The 24920-nt window shown below is 40.3% G+C and overlaps 1 protein-coding gene across 2 annotated transcripts in view; it reads right to left on the bottom strand.

The window, feature by feature from the left end:
• col27a1b (collagen, type XXVII, alpha 1b) overlaps positions 1-24920 on the bottom strand; it is a 313539-nt gene that overhangs the window by 64760 nt on the left and 223859 nt on the right. For both annotated transcript variants that reach the window (XM_055660163.1, XM_055660164.1), the window contains exons 29-37: positions 23794-23847; positions 23175-23219; positions 23019-23063; positions 18207-18260; positions 16844-16897; positions 15027-15080; positions 10002-10055; positions 7984-8037; positions 1686-1793 (exon numbers count right to left, since the gene is read on the bottom strand). In XM_055660163.1, coding sequence (XP_055516138.1) covers positions 1686-1793; positions 7984-8037; positions 10002-10055; positions 15027-15080; positions 16844-16897; positions 18207-18260; positions 23019-23063; positions 23175-23219; positions 23794-23847 — 522 coding nt within the window. The remainder of the gene's footprint in view (positions 1-1685; positions 1794-7983; positions 8038-10001; positions 10056-15026; positions 15081-16843; positions 16898-18206; positions 18261-23018; positions 23064-23174; positions 23220-23793; positions 23848-24920) is intronic.

Here is a 24920-nt window from a genome sequence, read left to right as displayed (position 1 = left end):
ATCCTCCAAGAAAAGTAATTTTGTTATTACAAGTCTGAAACTCTTAAGCTATGAAACCTCATTTCCCCACAGACACTGAACTGAATTAATTTGTGACTTTCATTAACACAAACTTTCTTTGGAATGCAAATACCACATCAGAGCATAACTACCTCTACTGTAATTCTATTCAAGTTATATAGAAGTGGTTCATTGAAAGACAACCCAGACTATTAGAGAGAAAATAACCACCATGAAAACAAATTTCTATATCCCAAGGTGGGAAGACAACAAAGTTGGAATCAACTTTCCATTTCTTTAATGGAACTGGAACATTGTATATAGAAAAGTAAAGCACAGGAATGGACCCTTTGGCCCACACCGTCAGTGCCAAACATGATGCCAAGATAACTAATGTCATCTACCTGCACATGATACATTTCTCTCCAATTTTTTGCATTTCCATGTGCTTATCCAAAATGCTCTTAACATAGACACATAGAAAATAGGTGCAGGAGTAGGCCATTCGGCCCTTCGAGCCTGCACCGCCATTCAATATGATCATGGCTCTTAAATGCCTCTATCATATTTGCCTCCATCACCACCACCCCTGGCAGTGCATTCCAGAAACTCAGCACCCTCTGTGTAAAACAATTTGCCCCGCACATCTCGTTTAAACTTTCAACTTAAAGCTATGCCCTCTAGACGAAAGCTATACCATGTTGCTGATTCTGTTATTCTATCTATAAAATCCAAGAAAGATATTTTATGATCTAGATGAATTAATAAATTGGGTACTATTATTTCTCCCCATATTTATGAGATGAATGACTCAAGAAAATAAAATTAATTTCCAAGATTTTACAGATAGAATATCAGAATTATCTAAGCATTCCATTATAACATAACCAGTGAAATAATTCAGTGACAAAATGAGCTGCTCAATTACATTTCCACATCATCCACCACAACATAACTCATGATGCAATTAATTACCTGAACAGTGGAACAATCTGTTATTTATTTCTGAGACTAGATCAGGAAGGATTGGTAGCACAATGAAACAGTCACCAAGATTGTTCAGCAACAAATGGCAGCAGAAGTCATGCAGACTTAAATGAGATGGCAATTTCCTCGTGTTGGTGAAAAACTGTAATTGATGGGATGTTTCATTCTTAAATCTACCTCTTGAACAGAAGTAACACAAAATATCTTTGTATAAGAACACTTTCCTTGCAAGTTATGTTTTGATAAAATGGAAATAGCAAGTCTCGCTGGAATTCTGGGCATAATGTAAAGCTGAACAGAATTATTGATTTAATCAATGACCTTTCATCAGAAATAGATTTTTCTGCCAATTATGTTTCTCTCTTTATAGATTTTCCCTGATCTGTTGAGTATTTCTCGACTTTTCTAATTTAATTTCAAATTTCCAACTTCTGCGCTTTTTTTGCTTTTTAGTTCTAATATTATAAACCTAACTGTCCAACTGCACTTTGCACCAGAGCTAATTACGTAACATTATTGGTAACTGTGGATACCTTGATATTATGAAGTTAGTGGATCTTGGTCAGCAAATAATTATTAGTTTAAATCTTCCCATGCAATAATATTCCTCTGTTGCAAGATACATCTCTGTTACTTCTTGTAAATTGTTATCTCCAGTCACACCACTTTCTGTAGAAATCATTAGAAATTATTCTTACTTGTACTCCCGTGATTCCTGGTACTCCTGGTGGTCCTTCTTTTCCTTTTAATCCTTCTGTCCCCTTCTCTCCTTTATCCCCTTCTGTCCCTGGGTCTCCTTTGTCACCCTAACGGGAGAAAAATATTAAGGTGCTCAGTCAGATGTAGCTCATTCAGTCACAATAGGACCAGCAAGATATGTTGTACGACCAGCAAGATATGTTGCCTTTAAACCAAGTTATATTAGCAGCATGGCATTACAGCATTCAGCAAATATTGTGAAGGCCATTGACCCTATTCAAATGAAAGGACAACTATAGATGCGGCAGGTTAGAGCAAAGTGGCGATTCCCATGGACTCACCAGTTAGTCATCTATATGTTGTGGCCCAATGTTAAAAAGAAATAACAGAGAAATTAGGTGGTCATTAAATAAGTTAAGAAACACATCCTATGCTGAGGCACTTGAGGAGTGGCACAATGGTGCAGCGGTAGAGTTCCCGCCTTACAGCGCCACAGACCTGGCTTCGATCCTGATTATGGGTGCTGTCTGTACGGAGTAGTGACCATGTAGGTTTTCTCTGGGTGCTCCGGTTTCTTCCCACACTCCAAAGACGTACCAGGCTTGTAAGTTAATTGGCTTTGGTAAGTTGTAAAATTGTCCTTAATGAGTGTGGGTTAGGGTACAGGGTGATCGCTGGTTGGCGCGGACTCGGTGGGTCGAAGGGCCAGTTTCTGCGTTGTATCTCTAAAGTCTAAAGATTATAGAGTGCCGTATTCAAGTTAGGGACAGTTAGAGATAGATATGAACATTTTGAAACAGAATACATTTTTGATTGCATTCAGTGGTTTTGAAAAAGTTGTCATTTATTTTTGATATACTCAATAGATTAGGACAAATGGTGTTGTTTAAAATCACACCAGTCAAATTTACAAACTCTCTAACAAGACCATTAATAGTACTTCATGTTACAGATGAATTAATTTATTGGAACTACTGATCACTCTTTCATATTTACATGGAATTAATGCAAAGTAGGCCATTCCAACCATTATGCTAGGGCCAAGTATTTGACAGTTATCAATTAATCCCATTTTTTTCCTTTAGTTTTCCTGCTCATTTTATTTTTTACCATCGGTTTTCTGGTATTTTCAGCAGTAGTATTTAGCAGCATTTTATCAAGTTTTTGCCTTTTAAGCTTGCCCTGCTATTCTCAGAGATTTGGGCACGTTCACGTCTGGGTTCCTGTAAATCTATTAAAATTGCATCTATTTATCCTGATTGAATTTTCACCTGCCATGCATTGCTCATTTATCTGTTTTTTAAAAATTCTAAAAACATAACAAGCTTCTTGAGTCCAGTCCACTGTTCCTAGAGATCTTGTACATCAAGTCCAGCTTTCAAACTGATTTTGATAACACTCGACTCCATGAGTGCCAACAATCTTGGCCTGAAATATAATTCATGATTGAGCATTCATCAAGTACTGAGACAGCCAATTGCAAAGTTTACAACTTACCAAGTGAAGACATTTTTCCTTACGGTACAAGCTATACTTGCAAGATGGGACTATAGTACAGGTGCACAACCTTTTATCCGAAAGCCTTGGGACCAGACACTTTTCGTAATTCAGAATTTGTCGGTCTTGGGAATGGAATTTTTTTAGCGTAGACTTTAATGGCTGGCTCAGTGGTAGAGTGTTCGGCTCATATCCGCAAGGTCGCGAGTTTGCGCCTTGATCCAGGCAGTTACTCGGTCGTGAGTTTGAGTCTTCAATGTTGTTTTTTCTTGCAGAATAAATGTTTGTATGAAATGCAATGTAAGAGAGGTGTACTGACTGTGTGGGCAGAACTTTGGAAGTGATTGCCCACCAGTCTAAAAAGCCGCTGTGTCTCCCTGTCCCTGGGATAGCAGGGGGCGATCAAACAGCACAATACCCCCCTCCCCCTCCAACTCCAGAGGAATCCGCTCCCCGATGGGCCGCTATGGCGACAAGTGGCAGTTTGCCCACAGCCCGAGCTGCGCCACCCCAAGAACACCTTGCACACCATCAGCTTCTGCCCCTACGTGTTCCTCTGGAGTTGGAGCGGGGCTGGGCTGGAGTTGCTGCTGGCTGTGGGTCTCTGGGATCTCCGTGCTTGCAGTGGGCCTGGGGGTCGCTGTCCCGTTGGTCCTGACGTCTCCGGCCACCCCCCTGGACTGGAGCTGAGACTGGGAACTGTACCGCCCTTGCCCCCTCCCTCTGCAACTGCAAACAACCCCACTCTCCTGCAAGGGCGGTACAGTTCCCGGAGGATGGCAGGTGGCCGGAGACGTCAGGACCAACAGGAACCCGCTCCCCGATGGGCCCCTACGACGCCCCGAGCTGCGCCCCGTCATCCGCAACCCAGGTTCCTCTGTAGTTGGAGCGGGGCTGGGCTGGGCTGCTGTTGGCTGTGGGTCTCTGGGTTCTCCGTGCTTGCGGTGGGCCTGGTGGTCGACGTCCAATTGGTCCTGACGTCTCCGGTGACTGCACTGACCTGCTGGCAGCCATCGCCGACTTGAAGACAGTGCAAAGCCCCCGCGCCGGTGCAATGAGCGGGGAGCTGGAGAGGGGAGGGAAGGGGTCACACACATGGCCGGGGAGCAGAGGGGTGTAGGTGGGGTGAAACTGAAGGGAGCGACAATCTGCTGCTGCCTACACTGTGTATCGCGAGTCTACCGTGGGAACTTTTTAACTTAGCAGGCAGGCAGCAGCAGATTGTCAATTATTAACCCTCCCGCGCAATATACCCTCACCTTCTCTTTTATGGATGGGGATTTAGTTCCCCTTTCTTCCAGGACCGACCGGAGGTTCCGCTGTCACCCTGCGGGCCGCCCTCGGTGAACGTCCTGTCTCCCTGTCCCTGGAATAGTAGGGGGCGATCAAACAGCACAATACCCCCCTCCAACTCCAGAGGAATCCGCTTCCCGATGGGCCGCTACGGCGACAAGTGGCAGTTCGCCCACAGCCCGAGCTGCGCCACCCCAAGAACAAGACGTTATTCTTGCACACCATCAGCTTCTGCCCATACGGGGAGCGTGTTCTTCTGGAGTTGGAACGGGGCTGGGCTGGAGTTGCTGATCTGGGATCTCCGTGCTTGCAGTGGGCCTGGGGGTCGGTGTTCCGTTGGTCCTGATGTCTCCGGTGACTGGCACTGTGCTGCTAGCATCGCGACGTGAAGACAGTACAAAGCCCCCGCGCCGGTGCAATGAGCGGGGAGCTGGAGAGGGGAGGGAAGGGGTCACACACATGGCCGGGAAGCAGAGGGGTGTAGGTGGGGTGAAACTGAAGGGAGCGACAATCTACTGCTGCCTGCACGCTGTTAAAAAGTTCTCACGCAAGACTCACATTACACTGTGTATCGTGAGTCTAGCTGGCAGGTAGCAGCATATTGTCAATTATTAACCCTCCCGTGCAATATACCCTCATCTTCTCTTTTATGAATGGGGATTTAGTTCCCCTTTCTTCAAGGACCGACCAGAGGTTCCGCTGTCACCTCTGCGGGCCGCCCTCGGTGAACGTTTTCAAGGACATTTCTTCAAGGACCGAAAAAATGTCGCTATTCGGAGGTTTTCGTTATTTGGATCGTCGGATAAAAGGTTGTGCACCTGTACTGGGAATACTTTAACTGCATTGTAATATTTTGATATATTGAAGTACAAACTAATTTTCTAACAATTTCCCAACCACAAGACAGATGCTTGTCTTCACTTTTTGTATAGTTAAGCCTGATAATTTAGGGTTAAATTTCTAGCCATACGATATGATGTCTAATGCTAGTCATGAGGTGAGATTACCCAGAGAAATTGATTCTTATATTTCTAGATCTATTTTGCAACCCAAATATTAAAACATAATCTATAAATTATAATCAATATTTTATCCTTTGGGCTAAAAGTACTTTTCAATCATTTGCCCTTTGTTTAAGAGTGCCAGTCACTGTTCTAAAGTCTCTGCTTGCTTTCTTGCCACTTTAACTCTTTTTTGTGACCTTATTGCTTCAAGTACTCACCCCACCCTGTCTCTGCTTTAAACCACCATCCCAATCTCTCCCTGCTTTAAACTACACCCCACCCTCTCCCTGCTATAAAAGGTCACGTCACCCTCTCTCTGCTTTAAACCCTCACCCAAGGCTCTGTTTTAAATCTCTCACAACTTTTAACATAGCTTTTTCTCTTGATATTTTAGACTTTCAGCCTCACTCGAACAACAAAACTAATTTACTCTCTCCCCATTTTCAGTACTTGTTCTTTCTTATCAGTCATGTGGTTTTGATGCCATTCATTATAATACTGTGCAGGTGTGATTATCATAATAGAGTGATTTTTGTGTATTTTCTGACGTTAGTTTTCATTTTAGAGACGCAGCATGGAAACAGGCCCTTTGAGCCGCTGAGCCACACTGAACTTCGATCACCTGGTCACTCTCCTCTACTCCCTACAGATTAAGGGCAATTTTACAGATGCCAATTAACCAATAAACCTGCACAGCTTTGGGATGCAGGAGGAAACTGGAGCACCCAGAGGAAACCCACATGGTCACAGAGAGAGCATGAACACACCATAACACCCAAATTCAGGATCAAACTTTGGTCGCTGGGGATCATGGAACCTGTTCATTGTCTTGGGCAAATTCAAATCACTGACGCTATGTTGAAAGACCAATACTCCTACCACATCATTTTTGGTGAACATTATTACACCATGCATCAGTCCAAAAAATAACTGGTCACTATTACTCCTAGGTTTTCTCCTAAGGCAACGTTCTGCTCTTGATGCCATTGTGTGTCTTCAGTGCTAAGGGTTTTAATTTTACTTCATTATTAGTGTTCATTATGTAGTAATCAATTTTTATTTTTTGCAGAAAATGTTCATTTTAAATAGTATCATAAAACCTTGTCCACAGGAAACATGAGTAGTTTTTATCTTCCTTGTGGAAACATTTCAAAAGGGACTTTAGTATTCACTCCATGAAAATTCTCATCTTATTAATTTTAAGGAAAGATGCAGCTCTCCCTTTTTAAAATGCCATTTTCAAAAATTGCAAACACAAAATTCTGAAAATATATATCAGAGTTTGTGTATAAATGAAAATTCTATTCAGCATTTTATGAACTTTTGAAGTTCAAATCGAGTTTTAGTCAATGGAATACATCTGGCAACGACAACTGCCTTGCACATACCATAAACACACAAGATTAAAATTAAATGTATTTAACAAGCTGTTGGAGGAGCTCAGTGGGTCAGGCAGCATGTGTGGGGGCAGTGAGATGGTTGACGTTTCCAGTGGAGACACTGCTTCGGGACTGTGATTCCATTCAATTTAAAAGTCAGCTAAGGAACTATTATCAGATATCAGACATACCTTACTGAGAGGGCAGAGAGTAGCGTGATCTAACATCTCACATAAAAGACAACACCTTTGACAATGTGGTACTTTCTCAGTACAGTACAGTATTGGTCTGTCAGTTAAGGTACCACTTAATTTGTGGGATGAAGTTCAAAAAAGATTTGACTGGGTTGACTGGATAAAACAAATAAAATACGTATTTTATTAATTGAAATCATCTGCAAAATTAAGTAGGCATATTTGTTTCTAGATGATAAAAACAGTTTAAACTACACGTTATATATATTTTTTAAATCCTTTAAATCATGCCGTTGAACTAATACTGTAGAATGTTTTATCGTAGTGTACATAATGTATGTTCAATACATGTTCATCGTTAGACATGATTGAGTTCATTTCTAGGTCTATTGCTGAAACTGGTGGCTTTGAGATAGGTAATTGTAGTAGTTAGTAGTGCTGGCAAGAGAGAGGTCAGAGCTCACAGTTATTGATCAAGAAGCAGATGGGGAGTGAGTTGCACAACCTGGCCCATTGCACTAGAGGCCAGATATTGCAAGATCTGTAATTTCTGCTATATCACAATTTATGCAACCTTACTGGAAGTCTAACTTTAATGCTCAAATAACCAACAAGAACATATCTATGAGTAATGCATTAGATATTGTCTCTGGCAAAATATTATGAAGGCAAGAACAGTAACAGTCCATCAAAAAAATGTTCTCCCCTGCTTTGAAATAGCCAAATTGGAGACATTAATATTTTCAAAATTTACTTAAGTATGTGCAGACTTATAAAAAAATGTTAATTTTAAATATGCTATGCATATATTAAATTAAAATGTCTTGGATGCTGAAGATAAATTCATGCCTGTGTGATCTTCAGCTGCTCTATTCAGATTTCAGTTCCATTGATATCATGCTTGTGTATTTTCATGCTTGAAATACTTACCTTGACCCCATCAATTCCTATGGGTCCATCGTCACCAACCAGACCAGGCTCACCCTTTGCAAATAAAAAAAAAGATCAATGAAGATGTCAGTTTTGTCTGGTCATTATGGAGTAAAAATTATCTCAACGCATAATCTGTAACATTAAATTAATAATAATAAGTATACAGTTAATGCATTCTATTTACGTAATCTCACCACAGACCCAGATAAACTTATAGACTGACCATTAGAAGAATCGGGTGCTGCAATCAGAATAGAGAATGGCAAGGTTTGATGGTCCCAAAGATGTCTTAAATTACGTGCCTACAAAGACCAAGGATGTTGCAGGATTTAACAGGGGAACTCCTAATTTACAAGGTCACTCAATGAAAAACTCATTTTGTGATATGCTTATGCTTGTGTAAAACATAATGTATCTATTGGTGTTTGGAAAGCACTGAGTTTTATAGAGCTGCTGTTTGGAACTATAGGGCGGGGGAGAAATATTGATTTGAAAGGGTAGTGTATTGGAATGGAGAAGTGATTACAGACACTTGATGCAATCAGGCTACAGGATTATCTTGCAAATAACATGGATGGATTACTAAAGAAAACGATCAATTTCTTAAATGGTAATTTAATGGTTGGTCAACATAACAGAAAATAAAAAGGAGACACGAGAGACTGCAGGAGCTGGAATCTTTAGCAGCCAACAACCTGCTGGAGGAACTCAGTGGGTTGACCAGCATGTGTGGATAGAAAGGAATGGTCGACCCTGTATAAGGACAGAAAATAAATACTTTGGTATGTTTCTGAAGATTGTTAAACTGCTGGGATGTTGGAAGATGAGGATTTCTCTGACAGGGTAAAACAGGGGTGACCATGGAATAAACTATCAACAAGATTATCTGGTCAATAAGTGAATGAGAGCAGTTAAGAGTGTGAGACCATGGACAAAAGATCTTAGCCAAGCAATGTAGGAGATGCAAGTGGAAAGCAGAAAGACATGGCCAGGTCAGGCTGGGCACTTGCACTACTTCTGAAGCAGATTCATAGAGTGGTACAACTCATGGTCTGGCCTTCGGATCACCATGTCCATGCAAACCTTTTTGCCCATAAAAACAATTACCATTTGCCTGCCTTAGGACGGAGAAAAAAAAGGAAGAAAAAGGGAACACTGCTACTTTCTTTTATCTATGTCCTTTTGTCTTTGATCTCACTCTCAATCAGGTTTTGCCCTGTCAGATACATTAACCCCCCCCCCACACACACAACTTAACAAGCTTATTTTATCTCCTTCCAGTTCTGACAAAGGGTCTTTGAATGGAAATGTTAACTGTTTCTGTTCCGCAGATGTGGCCTCACTTGCTGAGTATTTCCATTTCCAGCATCTACAGTTTTGTTGATTTTCTCTACCGGAATTACCTGAACTAACTGTGACTACTTTGGAAAACCATTAAGTGACTTACGTTATGACTGATTGCAAAACATAATGATAACCTCCATTTCCACATTACCAGCACTCTGACAATATACATTTTCAAATATTGCAGAAGTACATGGGTCAAGTAACCCTTGAAAAATTTTCAAAAAAATAAATGCATAGTAATATTTCTACCTTTATTTGTTTGTATATCAGTCTGAAGAAGGGTCTCGACCCGAAACATTGCCTATTCCTTCTCTCCATAGATGCTGCCTCACCCACTGAGTTTTTCCAGCATTTTTGTCTACCTATTTTTCCAGCATCTGCAGTTCTTTCTTAAACATTTAAGCTATGTTTGTGTGTTTTTACTAAGTTACACAAGGGCAGATCATATCAGCATGATAAAGTAGATGCTGGTATTTCCGGGCACCTTTGTGTTATGTTGGTTATTACAGCAACTGTTCGCTACAAAGGAGAACAACAATTCAGGATGGAATATGGAGATTTTCATTCCTGCCGGCCTCCTCCATGACACTCGGGAAGAATGTGTTTGGGATACGTTTTCATATTGGGAACGCAAAGAGAAATGAAATGTCACATAATCAATAACTCACCCTTTGGCCCATGAGTCCTTGTTCACCTGCAACTCCAGCTGGACCAATTGCACCCTTGTAGGTCAGAAAATTGGAAAATTTTGCATTAATTCACAAACTCTACATCTCAAATCCCTTTGTATCATTCAATTCTGGTCAAATCACAATAATTAAAATATAGGTTTTGTGCAAATTGTCTTATTAGTCAGGAAAAAATACAAAAAACTCGTCGGGCATGCTTTGACAAATTTCACATGATCAACTTGGCCGCAAGTACACCCATGCTATTGGAACTTATTTAGTTAAAATTATGTTATTTGATAAACATGGAACAAATTCTTGATTTGCCATTTCAAATTTATCATGTGGAAACTTTGTATGACATTAAAAAATCTCAAAACTACATTGCTATTATCAACATTACACAAGGGATGCCTTCAGATAAAGTAAACCTCTGCTTTCCCTCTGATTTTAAGCAGTCCAGTCATGGAATACTCAAGACCGCTAGAGTTCTAACTTTATCAGCACCCGTTGTCTAGAAATTAACTGTTTTGTGGAGATAAACAATGGTACAGATTTTGTAGTTAGCAGCAAAAAGACAACGCACATTGCTGACCTCAACAGACTGCTCTTAAAGATGTAATGGGCTAGAGGTCATTTCACCCATTCCAATGTAGTTTTAAATCTAGTGCCATCCAGAGGGGAATTCAAACCCCTAAGAGGTAACTATGGACAAAGATTTGTAGGTCAACCCATACTTAGCAAAGATTGTGCCAATAGATCTGGTTCTGTTCCATATCTTTGAAAGTGATAAATATTAGAACTATCATGAAAACCAAACCCATTCACAAATTGTACATTGCTGACAAGTTTAGACTTTTCACCATCAAAGCATTTTTGGCATGCTAATGTTGAATATGAAGCATCAAATGTTTCTAGATTGAACAGTTTATGAAGGTGTAGTAGTAACAGGATGGAGATAGTGTAATCAAATCACAGCTTGTATAAATCAAAGGTACACAAAAATGCTGGAGAAACACAGCGGGTGCAGCAGCATCTATGGAGCGAAGGAAATAGGCAACGTTTCGGGCCGAAACCCTTCTTCAGACTGATGGGGGGTGGCGGGGAGAAGAAAGGAAAAAGGAGGAGGAGGAGCCCGAGGGCTGAGGGATGGGAGGAGACAGCACGAGGGCTGAGGAAGGGGAGGAGACAGCAAGGGCTAACAAAATTGGGTGAATAAATCAATATGTAATTGCTGTGATTTTTGTATTAAATAAGGAAGGTTTATTGGCCTGTCCCACTCACGCGACTTTTTAGGCGACTACAGGAGTATAACGACTATAACGTTGCCACATGTTTGCCGGAGGTTGCCGGGGTGTTGCCTGCATGGTGGTGAGTAGTTCCCGCATTCTCGTAACTAGTTGAAAAATTAGCGGCGACCAGAATTTTGATGCCATGGAAAGTAGCGAGAATTCTTGTGACATAGGTGCTGTGGTAGTGGGTTGCCAGGAGGTCGTTGATGGTCATAGGTTGCCGTAGGTTGTCGCCAGTGCTGACAGGTGAATTTCATTGGTTCATTGGGAAAAAAACCCGTAAACAGTAGTTTCAGAACCAAGGATAACCGACCGGTAATGTTAATGTCTGCCGAGCTTCACAGCCGTGTATATCTGGCTTCTTAAAAGTTGTCTCCACTCCTTCTCCCTGCTCTTTTAAAGGACTTAGGTGACCCTTCCCGTACACTGTGTTTCACTGTCTTAATTACAGCGCCAACCTTCCTGTTCATCGTGTTGTGTGTTTGTATCACATTGGCTTTTCATCATGTGAATTTCACTCAGACTGCGCTCCCCCCGCTTGCCCTGTCCCCCGCCTGCATAACTGGCTGGTGAAGGAAGCGATGTGTGTATGTGTGTGTATGTTCCACTCTGACAGTCGCCATTCAAGTCGCCGTTTTTTTTAGCGACCTGCTACGACTTGACAGTCGCCTGACAAATCGCCTAAGTGGGACAGGCCCATTAGTGTAAACTTTAACAATTTGGAAGGATAATTGGATTTTTGAGTCTCATTGGGGTCTCATTGAGCGATTGACAGGGTGAGTTATGTTCAAAATCACCTAAAGATAAAAGTAACTAATATTTAATGATAAAATAAACAGCTGTATAGGAACAGCAGACACAGACACAGCAGCCTGTGTACACCCTTCTCGTAATTGTGGGAGTTAGTTGAGTTCATAGTCAGAGTTAGCAAGAAGTACATGTGAGAAGTATATTTCAGCTGAGGTTAAAGCTCTGTAAGCTGCAGTGTATGGAGGTCCTATCATTATACAATAACATGTAGCATTTTACTCCTCAGTGGGTTGTCATGAAATTTGCAGCGTTTGTATTAGTCATAGAGTCATACAGCACGGAAATAGGCCCTTTGGCCCAACATACCCATGCCGACCAAGATACCCCTATCTTGACTAGTCACATTTGCCCATATTTGGCCCAAATCCCTCTATATCTTTCCTATGCATGTACCTGTCCAAACTACTTTTGAATGTTGTCATTTCATCTGCTCGATCTTCTCTGGCAGCGGGTGGGTTCCATCTGTTTACCACCTTCTGTGTGAAAGGGTTGCCTTTCAGGTTGCTATTATATCTTTCCCCTCTCACAAGCTATGCCCTCTAGTTCTTGAAAAGACTATATGCATTCATTCTATGAATTGTTAGCATTTTATTTGTATTTCATATTTTCTTTTCTTATGGGTTGTTAGATACATTGATTCTATGTAGCTCTCAGTCCAATGCCCCAGGATTTTTCTCTAAACTATTCTCTCTCCCATGACCATCAACTCCCCGGCACTGGGTCCCTTTTCTCCCAAAATTCTGCTTCCAAATACCTACACAAAGGTTGATATACAGTATGGTGGACAGTGAAGCTATCAGCACATCATTAGGACGTGGGATGAAACCCTGTTGCACCCAGAGGAAACCCACATGATCACAAGGAGAACAAGCAAACTTCACACTGACAGGACCAGATGTCAGGTTTGTGCCTGGATTACTGGAATTGTGAGGTTGCAACACAGACTGTTGTGCAACTAATTCTGTTTTCTCAGACTTAGTACATGTTTAGTTCAATAGTTCATTAGTGCTTTATTGCTACGAGTTCCTGATTATGTTGCTTTGTGAACATAGAGTATAGGTGCAAGAGGCAACTACCTATACATCTCATATGCATTGACATTAATGGCTTGTACAGTAAACTACAATAACCCACCACCTTTGGGACACAGTGGCACAAGTCTAGCAGATTTTTCTGGGCTATTGAATATCAAATGTTATGGTTTTGTTTTTTCTGGTTAGTGTTCATGGATGTTGTCAAATGGACTTTGAGAAAATACCTGTTAAGATTCCACACTAGAGATTATCAGCAACACTGTAAGTACTTAGAATTGTAGGTAAATATGTGAATAGATAAGCAATTGTTGATAGAAAGCTCAGAGCAAGATTGATCAGTTCATTCTTTGTTTGCTGGGAATGTAACTAAAAGCATTTCCAGAAAGTCTATGCAGGACCATTAGCTTTTTTTACCAAAGCGATTGACTAAGGTAAAGGAAGTTTGCACAAGAGCACTATGTTAGGATGCACAGTAAATGATGTAGACAGGAGGACAAAATTATGAAAATACATAAATACTAGAAAATATGCAAAGTATGACAAATGGGTTCAGTGCGTAGTGATGCAAAATTGTCCACTTTAGATCAAACAAAGTCAGGCACATAGCTGTTTTCTTGTTGAGTTATGGATGTGTAAAAAGATTCAAATATCAATGTTGAAAATCTATTAATATTTTAGGCATAGGTATAAATTGTAAACAAAAGTCTTATAGTTCAATTTATATAGTTATATGGTTAATACAAAAGTCTAATAGTTTATAGCCTTTATCTCGAGGCCAAATTTCAAAAGCAAGGAAAGTTTTGATTAGATCCCATCTGGAGTACTGTTTTGGGCACTGCCTCTCAAGCTTTTGAGCAAATGTTGGGCAGACTCACATGATTATAAACATAAAAGTTAAATTATGAGATCATATTGGATAAACCTAGCTAGTTGTCCCTTGAGTTTATAAATTTGAGGGTAATTTAAGTGAGATGTTGATACAAAAATAACTATTTCCTGTATTGGAGCAGAGGGATATTTAGAATTAAGTTCATAATATTTATAATCAGCAAGCGTTTTATCATAAAGTTTTGAATTTCATCTCCAAGAGAGTGTGGGTATTGGGTTAATGTACATTTTCAAAATAGCGACTGTTGCAAAATAGAAGAAAATGTGGGTAAATGGAATTGAGGTACTGATGAATGGTAATATACTTGAACCCCCTCAAAGAAGTGAATGGCTGACTGATTCTTCAATTAAAAAACAGCACATTTAATACATTGGAAGACTTGATGAGTAGAAAAGAGGCGTAAATTATTTCAAAGCTCTGTTTGTGTACTTGTGTGGACTTGCATAGTTGAACAGTCACCACAAGTAAAAGCTACGTATATTAACCTGATAATTGTCATTCAAAAAGTTCTGCTGCTGCGCATTTCACATCTGGTGCAACATAAACTTTGCCTGCAGCTAGTATTCAGGTAGTGAAAACAGAACATTTGGAGCTGGCAATTTCTTTAAGCCATAACACCCCTCAAAATGAAAACTCATTTAAGATGGCAGATTTTAAAACAGTTACTTACAGTATATACTGGTATATTTCTCTAATTTTACTTCATAAAATACAGAATTGGACATTTTTAGAAAATCAGTTCCAATGATATTATCTGATAGAAAACAGGTGCATATTTAACTAACTGCAAAGGAAACTCAGAACACAGAGGGCTATTTTCGGCCCACTTTCCCTTTCCATTAAATAAATTTTGCAGGAAGAATAGAGCCTGCTGTAGTAATTCTGGTTTATTCTGTCTTGCTGCCCAGTTGGAATGGGTTGTAATAAGAGAGCCAGTCTTCAAAACGAAAGCCTCCATTGTCCATAGAAAGTTCAGTCAGTACCGATTAAAATGACATACCTTCTCTCCGACTTCTCCTGGGAGTCCAGGCTCACCAAAAGGACCAGGCAACCCCTAAAAAATTAAAAAATATTCAGGAAAAATTTGTAACTTCATCACATCAATATAGAGTCAGACAGCACAGAAGTAGGTCCTTCAACCCAACTCATCCATGCGAACCAAAATGCCCCATTTAAACCAGTCCCATTTATCTGCGTTGGGCCAATATCCCTCTAAACCTTTCCCATCCATGTACCTGTTGAAGTTTATTTTAAATGTTGTTTTAGTATTTGCCTCAACTATCTCCACCGGCAGCTTCTTCCATATACCCACTATATAGATGGAATCTGTGGCAATCAGACTCATTATGCTGTCCAGAAGAATTGCTGAAGGGATATAAGGTAGAGTTATTTCTGAAATTCAGGTTGAAATTGGTCAAAAATGCCTCAATACAAAGCAACTCCTCGACTATGCTTGCCATAGGTGCAGATGAGGTATTTGATAAGAGCCTTAGAGGAGAACTTCAGGGAAAGATTGATAGTGGGTATTGGAAATAAGATCTTGAGCCGAAAGGACACATTTTCAAGTACTAGTTGGGGGAGTGGAGGTGCTGGCATGGAATGGGTGTGGGTGATCAAGTGGTGGGGTTGGGAAGATGAAACATTGTGTATTCAAATTCACTGCTGGCTCAACAACTCGGGGCCTATAAACTAGCACATGATGACCAAGGGCATTCTAGCATTGTAAGTGAAGAGGTGTATCACTGACAGAAATACTTGTTTTCGCTGAGACGTTAAAACTATTTGTTGAGTGGATGAATTAGCTCCCACAACACACTTTTAAAGTAGACAGGTAAGATCTTCCTTGTGTTAAAACAATATTTTTGAATGTGACCAACACTAATTATGATCATCTTCACACATCTGCTTATTGGAATTTTCACAAAATGACTGCCCTGATTCCTATGTAACAACAGAAATTATACTTCAAACATGCTTTGTAACGCCCTGAAGTATAAAAGGTGTTATATGAATGCAAATCACTTCTCTTTTACATTTTTCAGTTGTGGTTTCTCCAGATTGAGAAGTGAACTTGTGCTCTGGAAGGAACTACTGGAGCCCTCTCCCAAAGAAACAGATGCTTTATTTGACCGGATCTTTGTGGCACCAGCAGGAGGAGTGCTTGTCTTGGCCCCACAATTATATTCCAATCCCTGGCAGTTGCTCACAGTACACGCTTGACTACCAACAGGATACTCACTGGCCAGCTATTCGCAGTAGCCTGCTGACTTTTTTTTATTATACCACAACATGAGCTCACTTAAAAGGTGAAAGTGGCCAAAACCTAAAATTAGGCAACAGGAGCACAACCTAATGCCCCACTCTGACTTCTGAACATTTCCCTGATGTATCACACTCAGTTCTGGAACCTGGGTTGAAATTCTTTATGGAGTAATAGAATTATTTTTGAACTGTCCGGTTAAGGGTCCTAAACTACAATAAAATGTATCTGTGCAGCCTTAAACTGGTTCTGATGTACTGCAATATAAAGGACAATACGGATGAAAATGTGACAATTAAGTGAACAATCTCAGTTTTAGAAGCAAGACGATGTGGAATATGAACTTGCTCACTCCACCTGTTAATCTGGGGCTCACTATATTGCATACTATTCAGGCAATAAACAGGAAGCGTAATGATAAATTTAACTCGCATCTGATTTGTATCTGATTTATCTGATTTGTAATAATTTTTTTGAAGCTGAATGTAAACATTTAAAATATCATAACAATTACCTTCAACAATACAATATATAGTTTGTAAAAATGATTGGTTTACCTTTGGACCCATCTCTCCCAGCATTCCAATTACTCCCTCTGGTCCAGGTGGCCCCTAAAAAATAAGTAAAAGAATTTGGATAATGTTCACAATTGGAGATTTAATCCGTTTATGAAGGGGTTATCCTAAAGTATTCTGATGATGAATGGACAGGCATTGAGCTGCCTGGTGGGCAATTCAGGCATATATCATTAAGGAACCCACAAAGTTTTAGTTAGCACTTAGTAAAGTTCTTTATTTTATAATAACACAGTTTGATGTATGTTGAGAAAGAATATGCTGCACTGAATTACATCATGACTGAAGTTATTTGTCTGTCCCTACTTGTATGCACATTCCTTTTGCATTGAAATATTGAGTAAAAAATCCAGTTGTCAAGAATTGTGTGTAGTTCTGGTTGAGTATCCTGCACAGTTCTGGTCACCCCATTATAGGAAGGATGTGGATACTTTTGGAAAGGTACATAAGATGTTTAACAGAATGCTGTCGACCAATATATTGTTGTGTATTTAGATTTCCAAACTAATATTTTCTATTGCCACGTGCCACACTTGTGCCATACTGCACAAGATAAAGATTAAAGTTGACATATTACTTTGGACAGAGGACTGGTTAATAGACAGAACACAAAGGGTAGCCAAAGAAGGATAATTCTAAACTGGAAATTGCAACGCGAGAGGCCTTATAGATCAATGTTACAGCCTCAGCTATTTACATTTGATATTATTGAGAATCAAAGAAAAATAGTAATATATTCAAGTTTGTTGAGTTGAAAAGAAAGCTTTGAGAACACGGTGTCTGCAAAAGTATTTTGATAGGTGTCTCATCCAGCAACCACAGACATTTTGCAGGCAAATAAATAAGAAGGCAAATGGATTAGTGGCCCGGATTGCAAAGAGGATGGGATGCTGGAGCAAGAAGAAATGGTCCTATTTGTGATGTTAAATTCTATCATGATCTCTAGTGGGAGAGTCCAGGACCAGAGACCATGGCCTCAGAATAAAAGGACGTACCTTTAGAAAGGAGATTAGAAGGAATTTCTCCAGTTATAGGGTAGTGAATCTGTGGAATTAATGGATATTTCTAAGGTGGAGATTGACAGATTTTTAAGGCAGAGATAGATAGATTCTTCATTAGTAAGGGTGTCAGGGGTTATGGGGCAAAGGCAGGAGAATGAGGTTGTGGGGAAAAGATAGATCAGCCGATTGAATGGCAGAATAGACGTGATGGACCGAATGGCCTAATTCTGCTCCTAGAACATGAAAAAACGTATGTGCTGAAAATTATTTATGGGTCTGTTCTCTCCTATTAATATTTTTTTCTTGAACCTATGATCCCATCAAACAATGGTAAAGATACTTACTGGTTCTCCTGGAACTCCTTTTATGCCTGGCGGACCAGATGGTCCTGATATACCCTGTAACATTAAAGTGATTACGTTCATTTTTAACAGTCTGGTAGGCAATACAATGAAATAAGAATTTTAAATACGTAAAGGTGGTGTAAATTATTAACACTGGTTTGCAAAAACTGTTCCAATTTCCTTTGCTATTTGAGGATTGGAAGTCAACAGTTACTCAATCTTTGATAAATGTACATATTATAGACCTGGACTGAAGGGCCTGTTTCTGCGCTGTATTTCTGGTCTAAAGTAATTATATCAAGGAAGCTATAATACAGTGACCCATGCATGGATTTTATTGTCTCACTTCAATATCATCTAATTCGTTTCTAAGTAGATAAAGCCTAAAAATGGACAGATAAGATACCACATGGTGTAAAATAATAATGCCCGTGTTCTCCGTTTCTTAATTCACTTTTTCGGGTTACCAGACTATGCAATAACCTATGTTTCTTCATTCCTTTACCGTGGGTAAAAGACCATGCATTCACCTATCAATTCCCCTCATCATTTTATACATCTCTATAAGATTATCCCTTATTCTCCTGAGCTCCAAGGAAAAGTCCCAGTTTGCACAATTACTCTCTATAGTTCCGGCCTGTCAGTCCTGGCAACATCCTCATAAACCTTCCTTGCACTCTTTCCAGCTTAATAACATCCTTCCTATAGAATTCAGGCATGACCTAGATGCACTAACTGCTGTTTGTGCCTGGATAGGCCAGAGGCATCGCCAGGAAATGTTAGTCCACTGAATTTCAAGATATGACTTTCAAGATATGAACCTCATCACAGCTTGGAATAGCTTGTTTTTTGGGAGGATGGGAAGAATCCTCAAGCAAGCACCCCAGGTCCAGGGCAATAAGTATATCTGAGTAAGCAAGTCAGTGAAGAGGGGCTGATTTATGTAAATGCAGGGTATACAGCTTGCAGTAGTTCTGGAGCCCCACATGGACAGAGTGACCAGAGAGGTCCAGGTTGAACTTGTCTGTGCGTTTCACAGGACTTCCACATGAACTGGAATGACCCCAGCTAAGGCATAGTCAAGGCAACCACCTCATACACAAGACAAACAGGATGTTGAAACGCAAGAGACTGCAGATGCTGGAACCTTGCGCAAAACACTAAGTGCAGGAGGAACTCTGCAGCTCAGTCAGGTGAGGGAATGGAAGGCTACTTTTTGGGTCGGAAACAATCATATATCGGGATCAGTCTGAAGGAGGTTCCAAATCGTATTTGTTACCTGCCCATTCCCCAGATTTGTCCCTCCCCAGAACAAATAGAATGTACTTGAAAGGAAATGATGGCCCTTGCTGTTTGCATGATGTAACATGAAATGTGTAAATGATCACCCATATTTGGCCAAGATGGTTAACTATGGTGAACAATGTAGCAGGTGACCCGATAATGCTGCTGAATACAATTTAAATATTCTACTTAAGCTTGCATATTCATTTGTTCCTACTTACCATACATAATTAAGCCTAGACAAGAAGGTTTGCACTGTAGTTTGGGGAACCAGGTGTTCTTGGCCAATTGACTCCCCTGGTAGCTACCTGGTATAACGTTTTTTCAAGAGACGATACCAGACTCGCTGTGGTTTACTTATCTCTTTCATCATTAAGGAGTAACAGTTAGATGTAGCTTTGACATGAAACCAAGAAGCAAAATACATTTTTTTTACTCCTGGCACATGTTCCTGAGAACTAATCGTAACTCAGACAGTTCACAGGTACAATACGTGCCCGTGACCAAGTTCCCACATCGCCTGCAGAGGTGGGTTGGCTGATCAGAATAGTCTGGAGAACCATTTAAAATTTTGTTTATTGTTTGTTTAAATATCCTTTATTATAAAGCTGATATTAAAATTGACATTATTGTAGTAATAATATAATGATATTATTTTTAAAGATTTGACTGCAGATGAGATTTTGAATGCTATTGATGGCTTTAAAAAGGGCACTGGATTGGATTTTGTGTATCGAGATGGGATTCACAAATGCACAGCAACGTGTTAACTCAAATGTATCCTTCCTGGGTTCGATGTATTGGTACCAAAAAATGCCTCCCCAGCCTGTCTGAATGACTACCGTCCGGTGGCCCTCACCTCGGTAGTCATGAAATGCTTTGGGAGGCTGGTGAAGAAACACATCTGCGCCTTCCTCCCTCGCAACATGGACCCGTTACAATTTGCATACCGTCCGAACAGATCCACGGACGATGCGGTCTCTCAGGTTTTGCACACCGCTCTATCTCATCTTAGAAACATAGAAATTAGGTGCACGAGTAGGCCATTCGGCCCTTCGAGCCTGCACCGCCATTCAATATGATCATGGCTGATCATCCAACTCAGTATCCCATACCTGCCTTCTCTCCATACCCCCTGATCCCCTTAGCCACAAGGGCCACATCTAACTCCCTCTTAAATATAGCCAATGAACTGGCCTCAACTACCCTCTGCGGCAGAGAGTTCCAGAGATTCACCACTCTCTGTGCGAAAAAGTTCTTCTCATCTCGGTTTTAAAGGATTTCCCCCTTATCCTTAAGCTGTGACCCCTTGTCCTGGACTTCCCCAACATCGGGAGCAATCTTCCTGCATCTAGTCTGTCCAACCCCTTAAGAATTTTGTAAGTTTCTATAAGATCCCCTCTCAATCTCCTAAATTCTAGAGAGTATAAACCAAGTCTATCCAGTCTTTCTTCATAAGACAGTCCTGACATCCCAGGAATCAGTCTGGTGAACCTTCTCTGCACTCCCTCTATGGCAATAATGTCCTTCCTCAGATTTGGAGACCAAAACTGTACGCAATACTCCAGGTGTGGTCTCACCAAGACCCTGTACAACTGCAGTAGAACTTCCCTGCTCCTATACTCAAATCCTTGACAGCCAGAAGGGGGGCTATGTGAGGATGCTGTTCAGAGACTTCAGTTCAGCCTTCAACACGATAGTCCCCACCAGACTGGCCGAGAAGCTACTGAAATTAGGGCTCAACACCTCCCTGTGTGCCTGGGTCCTGGACTTTCTCACTGCCAGGCCCCAGGTAGTCAAGATGGGAGGGAATACATCGGAGTCCCTCACCCTGAGCACAGGATCCCCCCAGGGTTGCGTCCTCAGCCCCCTACTGTACTCCCTGTACACACATGACTGTGTGGCCAGGTTCAGCTCCAACTCAATAATCAAGTTTGCTGATGACACTGTGGTGGTGGGCCTGATCTCAGACAATGATGAGAAGGCCTACCGGGAGGAGGTGGCTGATCTGGCACTCTGGTGTCAGGACAACAGCCTCCTCTTGAACATCAAAAAAACTAAGGAGCTGATCGTGAACGTTAGGAGGGCACATCATCCGAGGACGTACACACCATTGAGGATAAATGGGGATACTGTGGATAGGGTGAGCTGTTTTAAATACCTGGGAGTCCACATCTCTGAGGATATGACATGGACATCACACGCCACAGCACTCGTGAGTAAGGCAAGGCAGCGCCTTTACCACCTCAGGCAATTGAGGAAATTCAGAGTATCTCCGAGGATCCTCCAGTGCTTCTACTCAGCGCTGTGGAAAGCATCTTGTCCGGAAATATTACAATTTGGTTTGGTAATTGCTCTGCCCAGGACAAGAAGGCTCTGCAGCGAGTAGTGCGTTCGGCTGAACGCACTATGGGAACCTCACTCGCCCCTCTGCAGGAACTATACATCAGGAGGTGCAACTCCAGAGCCAATAAGATCATGGGACACCTTTTCCACCCCTGCAACAGACTGTTCCAGCTGCTACGTTCCTTCCGCCCACAATATGTAAAAGAATATGCGATTCTGTTCCATTCCGTTTGTAGTTTGTTTGGTTGTTTGTTTGTTTTTTTGCACAAAGTCTGCGAGCATTGCCACTTTTCATTTCACTGCATTCGTATGTGTAGGTGACGAATAAACTTGACTTGACTTGATGTGGTAAAGTTAAGGCTTGTGTCAAGAACAGCTGCTTGCAGCCCCGTAGCAACTGGAATATCCATCTTCGTGGCTCGGTTGTATATACAGGCTTTACATAAGTCAAGCATTTTGAAAACTGGGAACAACCTGAATCATCAATGAACGATATTTTGTAATGTAGATATTGTAGGAAAATACTGCAGTCAATTGGCAAATGATGTGGTCCCATAAACAGCAATAAGTTAAGCCATGTAATATGTTTTAATTAGAATATTTGAAGTATATATATTAGCCAGGCCACTGTCGAAACTCTCTATGTTCTTTGTTAAAATTGTATTTAGGAGTGCTAATCTTTATACTCCCCGAGCGGACTGAGTGCGTTTTGGACTGTTTGACATGTTTCTTATTCAAGACACATGCATTGTACAATTGAATTGAATTTGGGTGGAAACAACCACCAACGAGGGTCACAAAGTGCTGGAGTAACTGAGCAGTTAGCATCTCGTTTCATTTTTTGTAAACCAATGCAGTAAGCATCTGCAGTTCCTTGTGTCTACCAACAAGTATCATCCCCCATACACCTCCTCCACCAGTGTTTTCCAGGTTCATTCTGATAAATGACAAATTCAACTTCATAATATTCTAAAATAACAATTCCATATTTTATCAAATATGTCTCAGTCATGTAATTGTACTGTTAATTGTTCAGCATGCTCCTTCTTAGTTAAAGGTTAAGAACTTTGCGAACATTACGGGGTGTTTTCTCAGGACCATTAAATCTCAAGTTAAATGTTTTTATATTAACATCATTTTTGTTGGTTCGTAAATTGTTATTTAAAAACTTCAAATACATACTATAAATCCGGGTGGTCCTGGTTTTCCTGATTCTCCACTTTTCCCCTGCAAATCAAACCAATCTATACGTTAGAGTGTTTGGCAGATATATAATTACATACTGTGGATAAATTAAAGAGACTCAAAATATTGTGTGCCTTCTTTGGCTTCACATACCTTCTGTCCATCTGGTCCCGTACGCCCAGGGTCCCCTACAGATCCCTGGCATCGTTAAGAAACAAAATTAATAAAATTAACCTTATTAACTAAGGCAACCATGTTTTAAAGATATTCCTAACTTCAACCGCACAGCAAATTATAGAGTAGAAGGCTTGTTTATCCACAAACACTTTGAAGGCAACTGTTATGCTGAATGGTAAATCCCTTCATTAAGTTAACTTTCATGAGAGGTATCACTAATATTTATTTGTGAACACACTGCTGGCTATAATTTACTTGTGGTATGCTCTCAAATATATCTAACATCTTTTGCAAAAAGAAAACTCTTGTTTCATGGCTATGGCATAATATCATTGATCATTAATAGCCTGTTCCTTTCACATGATGAGCATCACTGGAGAAGTTAAACTAAAGTAACAGATACTGAAAGGAATCTTAAAATCATTTTTGAAACCAATGAGTAAACAGTAAAATGAAGTTGAAAGATATTCTAAATTTTATTAACTCTACTTTGACGATAAAATATTGAATGAATATTTGTAAATTAAATGCTAAATGAAAGATTATTAAGTGCAGACTGGGCCGCCCCTGACAATCTAATCTTGTCATTACATACCTTGACACCTGATGACCCTGGCTCCCCTGTAGGACCATCAGAACCTCTTGCACCCTGAAAGACAGAGAGGATGATTTGAACAGCAGGTGTCTCTCTTGCACTTCTCCCAACTTTAGCCCCTGCACAGAATCAATTTTGTGCTTAGATTCTTACTCTGTTTCTTCCCATATTCCTTTCCCATTCCCGATTTGTAGAACATCCAGGATGATCTACTGGTTTTGTTTTTGCTGCTTAGTTCTCTTTTTCCTCCCACTCTTTTGCCAATTTAGTTTATTGTTTGACAGAATTTTATCTGTAATCCGAATAGCATTTCATTCTGTGACCTGATTAAACAGTTAAATCCTTTGAAGGGATCAGCGAAAATTTGCACCAACATAAGCACATTGCCTAACAAGAAATCCTCTGTCTGACAATAATATGAATGAAGACTGTTGTAGGTTCAGTTTTATACAACCATCACACCAATGGACTGTGTTTTATAATTTTAATTTTATAAGTCAGCAGACAAACAGAAAATATATATTTTATATTCAGAGCACATGGAATTTAAATCACTGCAAATACTTTCTGTAGGCTGCAAATTATCTTCAGTTCCTGTGTCTCTGGGTTTTGCAGCATGTGTTTTGTATTTTTTTATTTAGATGATGACTTACATAATTTTATGAAACCATATCTCCTGGATATTTTACATATTCTACAAATAATATATTCTACTTTTTAAAGGTTCTCAGGTTTTTTTAAAGAAGCAATTCAGAACAAAGATATAAAATGACTTTTAAAAGACATTTGGACACATGTATGGAGAGCAAGGGTTCAGAGGGACATGGATCAAATCCAGACAAATGGGATTCGCCCAATATGCCAATTTGTTTAGCAGGGACAAGGCGAGCCAAGGGCCTGTTTCCTGCCTTATACACTTCAATTACTCTAAAACCTTAAACTTATCATTTGACAAAATGGTTAACAAATAATACAAACTCCTGTCTTTTCCTATATTTAATGGTCCAGAAACTCGACATTACAAATTACAAAAATGCAATCATAATCACACTAACATTAAATATACTGAAAGGATTTTCAGTACCAAAGGGTATTGGTGCAATGAAGTGAACATTAGAAATGTCCCA

This window comes from Leucoraja erinacea, chromosome 31, assembly GCF_028641065.1.
Source record: "Leucoraja erinacea ecotype New England chromosome 31, Leri_hhj_1, whole genome shotgun sequence".
NCBI lineage: Eukaryota > Metazoa > Chordata > Chondrichthyes > Rajiformes > Rajidae > Leucoraja > Leucoraja erinaceus.
The sequence above is the reverse complement of the archived record's forward strand: the minus strand, read 5'-3'. Positions and strand labels throughout refer to the sequence as shown.